Source organism: Coregonus lavaretus, assembly GCF_964263955.1.
Source record: "Coregonus lavaretus genome assembly, chromosome: 39".
In the NCBI taxonomy this organism is placed as follows: Eukaryota; Metazoa; Chordata; class Actinopteri; order Salmoniformes; family Salmonidae; genus Coregonus; species Coregonus lavaretus.
In genome coordinates, this window is record NC_140026.1 from 20,550,390 (window position 1) to 20,562,189 (window position 11,800).

At 42.2% G+C, this 11,800-nt stretch overlaps 1 protein-coding gene across 2 annotated transcripts; it reads left to right on the top strand.

Moving 5' to 3' along the window:
• The first annotated feature begins 4,142 nt into the window (after positions 1-4,142).
• LOC311113222 (uncharacterized protein) lies at positions 4,143-10,567 on the top strand. Of its 2 annotated transcripts, none has more exons than XM_084156425.1 (8): positions 4,143-4,456; positions 4,901-5,103; positions 5,391-5,492; positions 5,602-5,697; positions 5,839-5,949; positions 6,162-6,282; positions 8,762-9,079; positions 9,374-10,567. In XM_084156425.1, the coding sequence occupies exons 1-8, from the start codon at positions 4,420-4,422 to the stop codon at positions 10,177-10,179; spliced, it is 1,794 nt and encodes a 597-aa protein (XP_084012551.1). In that variant the 5' UTR covers positions 4,143-4,419; the 3' UTR covers positions 10,180-10,567. The 2 variants fall into 2 exon arrangements, with proteins under 2 accessions (XP_084012551.1, XP_084012552.1); XM_084156426.1 differs by having other exon boundaries at positions 4,153-4,257; positions 9,374-10,311.
• The last annotated feature ends 1,233 nt before the right edge of the window (positions 10,568-11,800 follow it).

Sequence of the window (11,800 nt, forward strand, 5' to 3'; positions counted from 1 at the left end):
TTTAATTCTTTATGCTTTAGGGAAGCAAGCTTCTGTGAAGAATTCATCTATAGGAATCATAGTTGTTGTTCTGATTCTCATACTCTGTCTCTCTGGCTTCATGTGGTTCAGGTGAGTATCTTTCTAAGACTGATATTTCACTTTTTCATTTTGATTTGTTACTAACTTGATTGTTATTCAATGATTGATTCATCCATTAGTTTGTTAATACATAATTAAATTCATTTATTCATGTAAAAAACAGGAAGAAGGCCTCCAAATCCACCTCTGACACAAGGGACACAGCAGGGAATGGACAGGTGAGTTGACTTGAGATCAAATAGTGTTTGTTTTCTTTCAGATAATGTGTTTGATTAATCTTGCCTGGCACAACGAAACCAATGAATAGTCCCCAGGTCTGCTTATATTCTCTGTCTTCTCTCCCCATCAGGTAAACTCAAGCCTTGTTCATGACAATATCTCAGGGATGGCCATGACCCCTACCACATCACAGACAGTGGCTACAGGTGTGCAGAATGACGTTCACTTCGCCAGTGCCGACCTCTCTTGCTCCAAAAATCAGGAAGTGCCTCTGTACCCCATTGTCCAACTGCCTCAACCGCAGAAGCAGGACGAGGATGTCCAGTATGCAGCTGTGAAATTCAACCACCCCATTGCTGCCATCCGGTGAGTAAATCCTGCCTTTAAAACATCACAGATAATCTCGAAACTGGAAGGTACTGTACTTTTGTTTGACTGTTAATAGTTCATACAACTCTTATATGTCCAACAGAACAGCTCTTGTTTGGTTTAAATGCTGTAACATTAAAATTAACGTACTGTCTGTAAATGTATTCTTTAAATCGTCAAATAATCTGAGGCCGGGATTCAATCCGATCCGAGTTTTAATGCACTTGACATTTAAAGGTAATTTCCAATTGAGACAACATGACCAGCATTTAACATGACTGTCCAGCGTGCTGCGCTTTGAATTTGATCTTGGCTTCAATCAATTAATCATGACAGAAAATGAGACCCCAGAAGTGATGATATGTTGCGTCTCTCATCAGACCTCCGGCACAAGCAGCTGAGGAGGACCCCTCTGTGGTCTATAGCACTGTCAACACAACCAGAACCAAGAAGACCACAACCAACAACAAGACCTGAACACAAGAAGACCTGAATACAACAACCCCAAAAGCAACAAGACCTGGGGCCATATCCACAAAGACCTGGGGCCATATCCACAAAGACCTGGGGCCATATCCACAAAGACCTGGGGCCATATCCACAAAGCGCCAGAGTAGAAGTGCTGATCTAGGATCAGTTCTGCCTTTTAGTGAATAAGATTATATGGACATATCCTAAACTCTTAGAATTTTTTTTCCAGAAAGGGTTATTCAGCTGTCCCGATAGGAAAACCCTTTTCGATTCCTGTTAGAAACCTTTTAGGTTCCATGTAGAACTGTCCATGTAGAACTACATGGAATCCAAAAGGTTTCTACATGGAACAAAAAAAGTTTATTTGGGTAAGGTTATTCTGAAAAACCCTTTAAGGTTCAAGAGTGTAGAGCAGCACATTTTGTGGATATGAGCCCTGAACACAAGGCGATCTTGGTTGCGTCCCAAATGCTATTCCCTCTAGTAAACTATGTAGGGAATATGGTGCCACTTGAGACGCACCCTGAACACAAGAAATTCAGAACCAACAAGACCTGAACGCAGGATGACCTGAAAACAAGAAGACCTGAACGCAACAAACCCAGAACCCACAAGAACTGAACACAAGACGACTTTGACTGGGATTCAATCAAAGGCGCATTGTCGACAAGTGGACTTTTAAAGGTAATTTGCACTTAAGCCAACATCCGCAGCATTTACTGCAAATGCAATCTCTGAAAGCTTCAGGAAAATTGCCTTTATGGTAACTGTCCAGTGAAAATCAAATTTTTAAAACCTCCTATTCTATTTGCTCATACCCAAATAATGTTGTTGACTCATCCTTTACTTTTAGTTGTGGCCATAAATTAGCGAAAAACCACTCAGTAAAACCCTATCCCAAACTTGGTTTTGAAACAAACCGTTAAAAAAATATATTGAAATTAGCTTGAAAGATGACATCATCCTCCTTGGTAGAAACAGGCCTGTCTGTGATTGGTTGAATGTCAAGCAGCTTTTTCATTTTTTTCTAAATTCACCGGCGGGGAAGAGGAGGGGAGACACAGGCTCAGAGTGCACACAAGCTAGCAAAAGCCAAGCAATCCACAGCTGGTGTTAGCAAAAAGGACAAAGCCTATACATCAACTATCTCGCCAGTCACTTCTATTTCAAATTAAGTGGTTTGTAAAAGTTGGCCTGCTGGCTGTTTAGAAGCAGTTGCTAGCATTCCCACCCCCCATTCCCACCCTTTGTTGTATTGGGCCTAAATGTAGTCCAAATGACATTTAAGAGAAAGGTAGATATCGTTACCTTGATGCCTTATGAAAAGTTGAGTCACAGAGCAAAATACAATAGGTTTCAACCAGTTTCAACACCGGACAGTTACTGCAAGTCGCAAAGAAAACAGGAGCTGCCTCCACTGTTCCAGCACCATTTCAACTACAACATCACCAAATCACCTATGCTTGGTCTAATACACTGACAACTAAAAGATCCCCAAAACTATTTAGTCCAATCAACGTAAGCTAAATATCATGTGGCTGTCCATGGTACTGATTTTGTGTATGTGTACGTGTTTCTGTGTGTGTGTGTGTGTGTGTGTGTGTGTGTGTGTGTGTGTGTGTGTGTGTGTGTGTGTGTGTGTGTGTGTGTGTGTGTGTGTGTGGAAAGAACATGTTGACTCACCCTACTTGTAGAGAAACGCCAATGCCATCCTCCTCTCTTTCATGTTGCCGAAAAGGTCTATGACTCTGTCATAAAGTACACGCTTTTAGTTTTTGTTGTCCTAGGCTACCTGGCTAAAATGCTTGCTCGCTAGCCTAACTTCCTTTCATGGGCAACGATGAGCCAGCTAGTTAACATTAGGCTACTACATCTAGCTACATATTGAACTTCCATCCTCTCAGGCCAGGGGCACAATATAGGAATTTATGGTTGGATCAGAATTGCCGTTATAATCATTGGCCAAATTCCTATCTCCATCCATTGCTAATTTAGGAAAGGGCCAATTTTAGATAGCTAGCTAGCCACCGGAGGACAACAACACAACGAGATGCAACAACTCACATTGTTTTCTGTCAATGACGTTTTACTTTTGATGTGATGTGATTTTTGTGAAGCCAACTCCAAATTGGCTTCCCTTGACAATTTTTTTTTGGTGCACTAGGACCATCCACAAATGAGCTCACTCAGTTTAGCTCAACGTTGATTGGCTATTATTATTATTGCCCCCTTGTTTCCCTTACATTCAATGCTATGGGCGGCAATAATGTCATACTCTTTTTGACCAGACAACATCTGATAGATGGGCTACACATACAGAGACAGAGGGGCGCTGTTTCGCTCGCTCGCATGCTTTCTCGGGTGAGATACATTCAGCCTCTTGCGAATTATAGGAAAATTATGAAACAGAGAGAAAAAATATGATTTATTTTTGTGTGTATATAATTGTGATTCTTATAACTATTGCAATAGATTTTGATCAATAGCCATACAGTTTCAGTTAATTAAATGTGTTGAAGTCACTTACCTTTTCTTCATCCATATTTGTGTTGAAACGCTAATGCGACTTTCTGTGGTTGGATGTAAATAGATTATGATGAATGGTAGGAAACCAAACTCGTCCTGGACATATTAACACGTTATGTATGTTGTACATGGCATCATAGAGGTGTGTGATCTTTTGATGAGGCCCCAAAAATGCTACCTATTCTATATCGCCCCCTCAATAATACAGTTGTGCCCTAAGCATCTATCTACACGAATGGTTTGCTGGTGTTAAAAAATAACATGAATGGCAAACAAATATCCACATGACCTAACTTCACACGATAAAAGCAAGGCAAGAAGCTAAAGTGAGGAAGTCACGATAACCTATAGAGACGTACCCCCGTTTTTCCTTTGATAGGTTTCTGCCTCCCTCCAGTGGTTTACTTTACATGATACACCTTGTTGGGGTCACTGGCGCAACATGCAAATGAAAGGCTCTGCTGCATACCACGTGACTCACATAATGCGGAAGAAATTGAGCTTGTTGAAGAAAAGCTGCAGAGACTCGTTTCAAAACATTTCTGGGGGCAGAAAAAAAGAGTACTTAGCTAGTTAAACGATTATGACAAGGTGAGCCTAGTAGTTCAGAAAATAGTAAAACCCTGTCTTAGGGAGAAATATTGTTTACTAGCCAGGCCAGCTGTTGATGATGTTTTGTTGGCAATGCATAGCTAGCTAACATTTTAAACCACGTTTTGCCGCACCTGCTAGCTAATTGGAAAGTTTCCCCAAATGAATGGGGAAATGGACCCTACATCAACATTTTCAGGTTTGTTGAATTGTTATGTTAATGGTATTCATTGTCTAACGTCGACAAGCCTGACCCTACCACTTTGGTAAGCAAACGGCTGGGGAAATAGAAATAGCTAGCTAAAGAGCTAATGGGTGCAAGGACTGGCAGTCCATGGCTGCGTTTAGACATGCAGTCCAATTCCATGGCTGCGTTTAGACAGGCAGCCCAATTCTGATCTTTTTTCATTAATTGGTGTTTTGACCAATCAGATGAGCTCTGAAAAATGTTTAATGTGAAAAGATCTGATGTGATTGGTCATAAGATCAGAATTAGGCTTCCTGTCTGAACGCTGCCCATGAGACTTGACATTCACATTGTACTTTCAAACATATAGCCACATTTTTTACAAAGACACAAGTGCCACACGAAAACAATGGTGTGTACTAACATGAGCTGTCTAACTTCCTCCTCTGGTGAAAGAAATGCATCTCCCTCTATCCTCCCTGCGTCTCCTGGTGCCACCACTACGTCTGATGTCTGCATCCATGTGGCAAGTGGCTCAGCAGCGTAACGTGATGCAGTATGGGAAGCTGGAGGAGTTTGTGACTCTGGTGACAGAGATGGTTCCGGAGCTCCTGACGTTCAGGCAAAGGGTCCAACTCATCCTGGGACTGAGAGCGAGGGTGAGACAGGTGGAAGTGTTGAGGGTTAGGAATGGTGTAGGGTCAGGAGAAAAATTTATAAAATGTCTACCACTAAAGTATAATGTGGGGTGAGATTCAGACCTTCGTTCATCCCAAGCCCCTGGATCTCACAGACAAGGGATGCTGACAGAAGATCGCTCTCATCACAATTTCCTCGACAACTTCTGTTCACTCATTATCAGTTACATATTTGACTCCTCAATTTGTTTCCTCAGTGTATAAATTGTTCAGGCAGCCGTTATTAATGCATACATCTTCTGTTTCAGCTGGTTCTTGAATTGTGTCGAGGTGTGGAGTCTAGCCCAGCTGACTACAAAACCATCCAGCCCCACCTGGACAGAATCCAGTCATGCACAACACGTGAAGGGGTAAGTAACCTGTAATATTTGTAACACACATCAGTCTGTTAATGGCAAGTCTGCTTTACTTTCTCATTGTAGATGGTTACAGTTGTTTTGTGTGTGATTACATATTCAGAGCAAAGACAAAGAAGTGGAGGCCTCAAAGGATAACTTTGTGGAGCTGGTCCAAACTCTGCTAGAAGACTCAGCGAAGAGGGAACACTTTTTTCAGGTGAGATATCTAACATCTAGATGTCATAAATCCCTCTTTCAAAGGACTAGTATGACCTCATGGCGAATATTGAATACGATAAAATGTCTACATATGCCTTGACTAAAACCACGACTCTCCCTTTCTATCTCTGTGCTGAAGGAGGTGTTCCCTGTGCAGTACAGCACTAGGTACGACACAGCGCTGCAGATACTGGTGTGGCAGTTCTTCGACAGACTGGAGGAGATGCTGCCAGTGCCCAGCTTTACACAGGTACCATCTCCATCCTATTAGATCATCTAAAACATGTTGACATTCATTTGTACACATGCTTGAAATGTAGGATAAAAAATATGAATAAATAAATGACCCCCTTCCGTGAATGAATAAACATCAGTAAGTGTCAAAGGGGTAGGGTCTAGGGGTCATGTGGGATTGGACTGTGCTTTTCTCTGTTCTGCAGACATGCTTATTCTCTCCCTCAGACAGCATCCATTCTCAAACTGACCCCTGCTGACCTGGAGGAGTGTCAGCAGTCTGTCTCTGACCCTGAGCATCTGAAGACACTGCTGCAGCATCATAGAAATCTGGGGCACCTAAAAAAAGGTAAGGATCCCTCAGGTGATCTATTTGAACTTGTGTTAACCTCTGGGTTAAATGCCTGTGGGGGATTGTCCTGAAAGAGAATTTGGAGTTATTTGGATTCTCTCTCTGGCTATGTTTCCATCCAATTGGCAACAGATTTTCATGCGAATATTCAAAAATCTGCATAAAGAAAAAGTGCGCATTTTCCCACCAGTGGTGTGTTTCCACCAAATGGAGTTAATGCGGATACAAATCAGTGCGTGATGATGTAGTGCACACACACTGTACTTGTTTGCTTAAGTTTTAATGTACTGAATAAAAATCTAAAGTTCAATGTGTTTCCATCGCATTTTCAACTTCACTGATAGTTGTCACAAAAGTGCTAGCTAACAGCTCACAGATACAGTGCAGGTAGGCTAGTTTACATGAGAATATTATGCATAAGAGAGAGGAGTATTTGTCTAACGGCAGTCGAGCATCGACCATCATGTCACCACAATAAGACCCTCAATATTTATTGGAAAGGAGCATCAAGCTCATCACCGTGCACTTTCACCACCCTGTGAAGTTCATCATTTATTTCATCTGTATCTTAATAAGCTGCATGGTTTCCCGAGTTGTAGTGGGAAGACAACACACCATATCATCACGTGGCCAAGTTTACTTCGATATGGTGGTTACTATATCAATATTTGCGCATGAAGGCGTTTCCACCTCCATTTCTCCTATAATACATTTTCGTGCACCAAAGAATCCCACCATGTCAAACTAACAAATTATCTGTTTGCATTTATAAAAATAAAAAAAAGAGCTGTCCTGATTTTATTTTATATATACAGTGGGGGAAAAAAGTATTTAGTCAGCCACCAATTGTGCAAGTTCTCCCACTTAAAAAGATGAGAGGCCTGTAATTTTCATCATAGGTACACGTCAACTATGACAGACAAATTGAGAAAACATTTTCCAGAAAATCACATTGTAGGATTTTTAATGAATTTATTTGCAAATTATGGTGGAAAATAAGTATTTGGTCACCTACAAACAAGCAAGATTTCTGGCTCTCACAGACCTGTAACTTCTTCTTTAAGAGGCTCCTCTGTCCTCCACTCGTTACCTGTATTAATGGCACCTGTTTGAACTTGTTATCAGTATAAAAGACACCTGTCCACAACCTCAAACAGTCACACTCCAAACTCCACTATGGCCAAGACCAAAGAGCTGTCAAAGGACACCAGAAACAAAATTGTAGACCTGCACCAGGCTGGGAAGACTGAATCTGCAATAGGTAAGCAGCTTGGTTTGAAGAAATCAACTGTGGGAGCAATTATTAGGAAATGGAAGACATACAAGACCACTGATAATCTCCCTCGATCTGGGGCTCCACGCAAGATTTCACCCCGTGGGGTCAAAATGATCACAAGAACGGTGAGCAAAAATCCCAGAACCACACGGGGGGACCTAGTGAATGACCTGCAGAGAGCTGGGACCAAAGTAACAAAGCCTACCATCAGTAACACACTACGCCGCCAGGGACTCAAATCCTGCAGTGCCAGACGTGTCCCCCTGTTTAAGCCAGTACATGTCCAGGCCCGTCTGAAGTTTGCTAGAGTGCATTTGGATGATCCAGAAGAGGATTGGGAGAATGTCATATGGTCAGATGAAACCAAAATATAACTTTTTGGTAACAACTCAACTCGTCGTGTTTGGAGGACAAAGAATGCTGAGTTGCATCCAAAGAACACCATACCTACTGTGAAGCATGGGGGTGGAAACATCATGCTTTGGGGCTGTTTTTCTGCAAAGGGACCAGGACGACTGATCTGTGTAAAGGAAAGAATGAATGGGGCCATGTATCGTGAGATTTTGAGTGAAAACCTCCTTCCATCAGCAAGGGCATTGAAGATGAAACGTGGCTGGGTCTTTCAGCATGACAATGATCCCAAACACACCGCCCGGGCAACAAAGGAGTGGCTTCGTAAGAAGCATTTCAAGGTCCTGGAGTGGCCTAGCCAGTCTCCAGATCTCAACCCCATAGAAAATCTTTGGAGGGAGTTGAAAGTCCGTGTTGCCCAGCGACAGCCCCAAAACATCACTGCTCTAGAGGAGATCTGCATAAAGGAATGGGCCAAAATACCAGCAACAGTGTGTGAAAACCTTGTGAAGACTTACAGAAAACGTTTGACCTGAGTCATTGCCAACAAAGGGTATATAACAAAGTATTGAGAAACTTTTGTTATTGACCAAATACTTATTTTCCACCATAATTTGCAAATAAATTCATTAAAAATCCTACAATGTGATTTTTCTGGGGTTTTTTTCCTCATTTTGTCTGTCATAGTTGACGTGTACCTATGATGAAAATTACAGGCCTCTCTCATCTTTTTAAGTGGGAGAACTTGCACAATTGGTGGCTGACTAAATACTTTTTTTCCCCCACTGTATATACGGTATGACTTTACTTGCATAAAAACTGTGGATGTAAACGTGGTTTCTCTTCCAGATTTTTTGTTCTATGACTCTGATACCATCCTGTCCACGTTGTCCCTCCTCGCTCCCTCACTGAAGTCTGAACAGACCAAAAGAGGCAGAGAAAAAGGCACGGTGAAGAACGAGAGCGATGTGAGGAGAAACGGAGAGAAGGAAAAGCCTGAAGGACTGAAAGAACAGGAGAGTGGCGAGGAGAGACAGCAAGAAGTCAGTGGGGAGGACGAAGACGCCAATGAGGAAAGTGATGAGGGCACTGAAAGACTGGAAGAGGCTGGGGAATCCTCTGGGAACTCAGGGCAGCAGAAACAGCCATCATTAGTGGCCATCAATGGTAAGGAAATTCAGGGCGGAATACATTGCATACATCCATACACTGGCGAACTGAGTTGGTGAAGTTTGATTACTTTTTCCAGTAGCAGAGTGGGGTCGGTAGTCAAACTTTTTTATTTTAAAGTAACAACATTTCTTACTCCACTAGTTTATAACGATTTAGTACACATATTCTATAATTGCTGAACAAATTTCTGCATGGATAATAAAAAAACATCAGCTACTGACAACAATCTGCAATGGAACTTTGAACTCAGCAGCCCTTATTTCACACTCCTGTGTTTTCTACCTGCAGGACAAGCTAAAGCCAAGCCCCCACAGTCCCAGGGCTTCTCCTGCTCACAGTGCCAGTTCTCCAACAGGAGATGGCTCACCCTCCAGGAGCACATCAAGAAGAAACATCCAAAGGAGATCCTGGGCTCTGGAGAAGCTGGATCTGAGAACAACGCCCTGCCTGTCAGTGAGAGAGAAATCTCCTCAGCCAAGAAGACCAGGAAGAACCGGTACATCTGCTCCCAGTGTGGGAAGGGTCACAAATGTTCATATGAACTGAGACGACACGAAACGGTTCACTCTGAGGCGAAGCCCTTCCATTGTGATCAGTGTGAGAAGAGATACAAAACGAAGGTGGCTCTAAAACAGCACCATCGAGTTCACACTGGAGAAAGGCCATATGTTTGCTCACATTGTGGCAGAGGCTTTAGGTCTGCAGGAACTTTACAATCCCATGTACGCACTCACACTGGGGAGCGACCTTTTGTCTGTTCTATTTGTGGGAAGGGATTTATTCAACATCAAATACTGATCGGTCACCTCCGCTGGCACAGAGGGGAAAAACCGTTCTTATGTACCGTTTGTGGAAAGAATTTTAGTACCTCAGGTGCCTTGTTGGTACACTCACGAACACACACGGATGAACGCCCCAAAAGCTGTGAGCATTGCGGGAAGAGGTTTAGAAGATGTTACGATCTCACAATACATCGGCGGATCCACACTGGTGAGCGGCCGTTCTCCTGCACACAGTGCGACAAATGCTTTACCTCCCACAGCGACCTTAGCAGACACATGCGAATCCATACAGGAGAGAAACCTTACCAGTAAAATGTGCGATAAGAGATTCACTGAAAGCGGCAACCTGAAAGTACACCAGCGGGTTCATCGGGGAACAGCCACAAATGTACGGGTTTCAGTGTGTAATATCAGTACGGCCCACCACAAATCACCAAGTGCGGCAAGAAAGAAGGAAAGAAAGAAAGACAATGTTCCACCTCTCCTCGTTGGACATGAGTTGCAGTAACCACAGTGTATTCATGTTCTAAGAACACGCATTATATTGGAACAACGTTATGATTCCCGGGCCATTATAATGATATTTTTTATTTTATAATAAGTTTACTTACGTCGTAATAACTTCTTTCTCATAGTAGCAAGATAATTGGCTATTTTGTGATAGCGAGGCATTTAATGAAAGCGTAATATGATTTCTTATAATAATGAGGTAATTGGTTACTTTGTTTCTCTAGGTGGTAGCTTTTCAACACCGTATATTAGGTAATCACACAAACATATTCACTGTATCCTGCCCACTCAGTCACTGAAATGAAAGCTAGTCAGTCAGGGTCAAACATTTCATTGATACAGGAGTACTGTTTTTGTGGAATTAGACTGCAAGGTAATATTACATTTGCAGTGTGGCCCTCTGGACCTCAGCGAAGAGAGAATGTGGCCCCTGAAGAAAATGAGTTTGATACACCTGGTCTTGAGGGACATTGAGCTCTGTACAGCACTATTTTGGTGAAGATGGTGACGCTCGGTAGATCTATAGTTTGTGACTATGGTGACTTGGTTAAACCAGTGGTTCCCAACCGGCACACTGATTTGTCTTTAGGAGTTCTCAGGTGTGCCGCGATACTTTTCCTAATCTTGATATTATAATTTTTTTAACACTCACCTATAAACGTGACCTGTAGAATGCACATGGAATTTTGACTTGGGAGCACTAGTGCTGGTCAGATAATACACTACCAGTCAAAAGTTTGGACACACCTACTCATTCAAGGGTTTTTCTTTATTTGTACTATTTGTTACATTGTAGAATAATAGTGAAGACATCACAACTATGAAATAACATATGGAATCATGTAGTAACCAAAGAAGTGTTAAACAAATCAAAATATATTTGAGATTCTTCAAATAGCCACCCTTTGCCTTGATGACAGCTTTGCACACTCTTGGCATTCTCTCAACCAGCTTCATGAGGTAGTCGCTTGGAATGCATTTCAATTAACAGCTGTGCCTTCTTAAAAGTTAATTTGTGGAATTTCTTTCCTTAATGCGTTTGAGCCAATCAGTTGTGTTGTGACAAGGTAGGGGGGTTATACAGAAGATAGCCCTATTTGGTAAAAGACCAAGTCCATATTATGGCAAGAACAGCTCAAATAAGCAAAAAGAAACGACAGTCCATCATTACTTTAAGACATGAAGGTCAGTCAATCCGGAACATTTCAAGAACTTTGGAAGTTTCTTCAAGTGCAGTCGCAAAAACCTTCAAACTGGCTCTCATGAGGACCGCGACAGGAATGGAAGACCCAGAGTTAACTATGCTGCAGAGGATAAGTTCATTAGAGTTACCAGCCTCAGAAATTGCAGCCCAAATAAATGCTTCAGAGTTCAAGTAACAGACACATCTCAACATCAACTGTTCAGAGGGGACTGTGTGAAT

Excerpts from the sequence above, each read along its gene's own strand:
- LOC311113222 (XM_084156425.1), top strand. The coding sequence starts at position 4,420 with ATGAATGGGGAAATGGACCCTACATCAACATTTTCAG. Across the intron at positions 4,457-4,900 it reads CCCTACATCAACATTTTCAG|AAATGCATCTCCCTCTATCC; the intron begins GTTTGTTGAATT and ends CTCTGGTGAAAG. Across the intron at positions 5,698-5,838 it reads AGAGGGAACACTTTTTTCAG|GAGGTGTTCCCTGTGCAGTA; the intron begins GTGAGATATCTA and ends TCTGTGCTGAAG.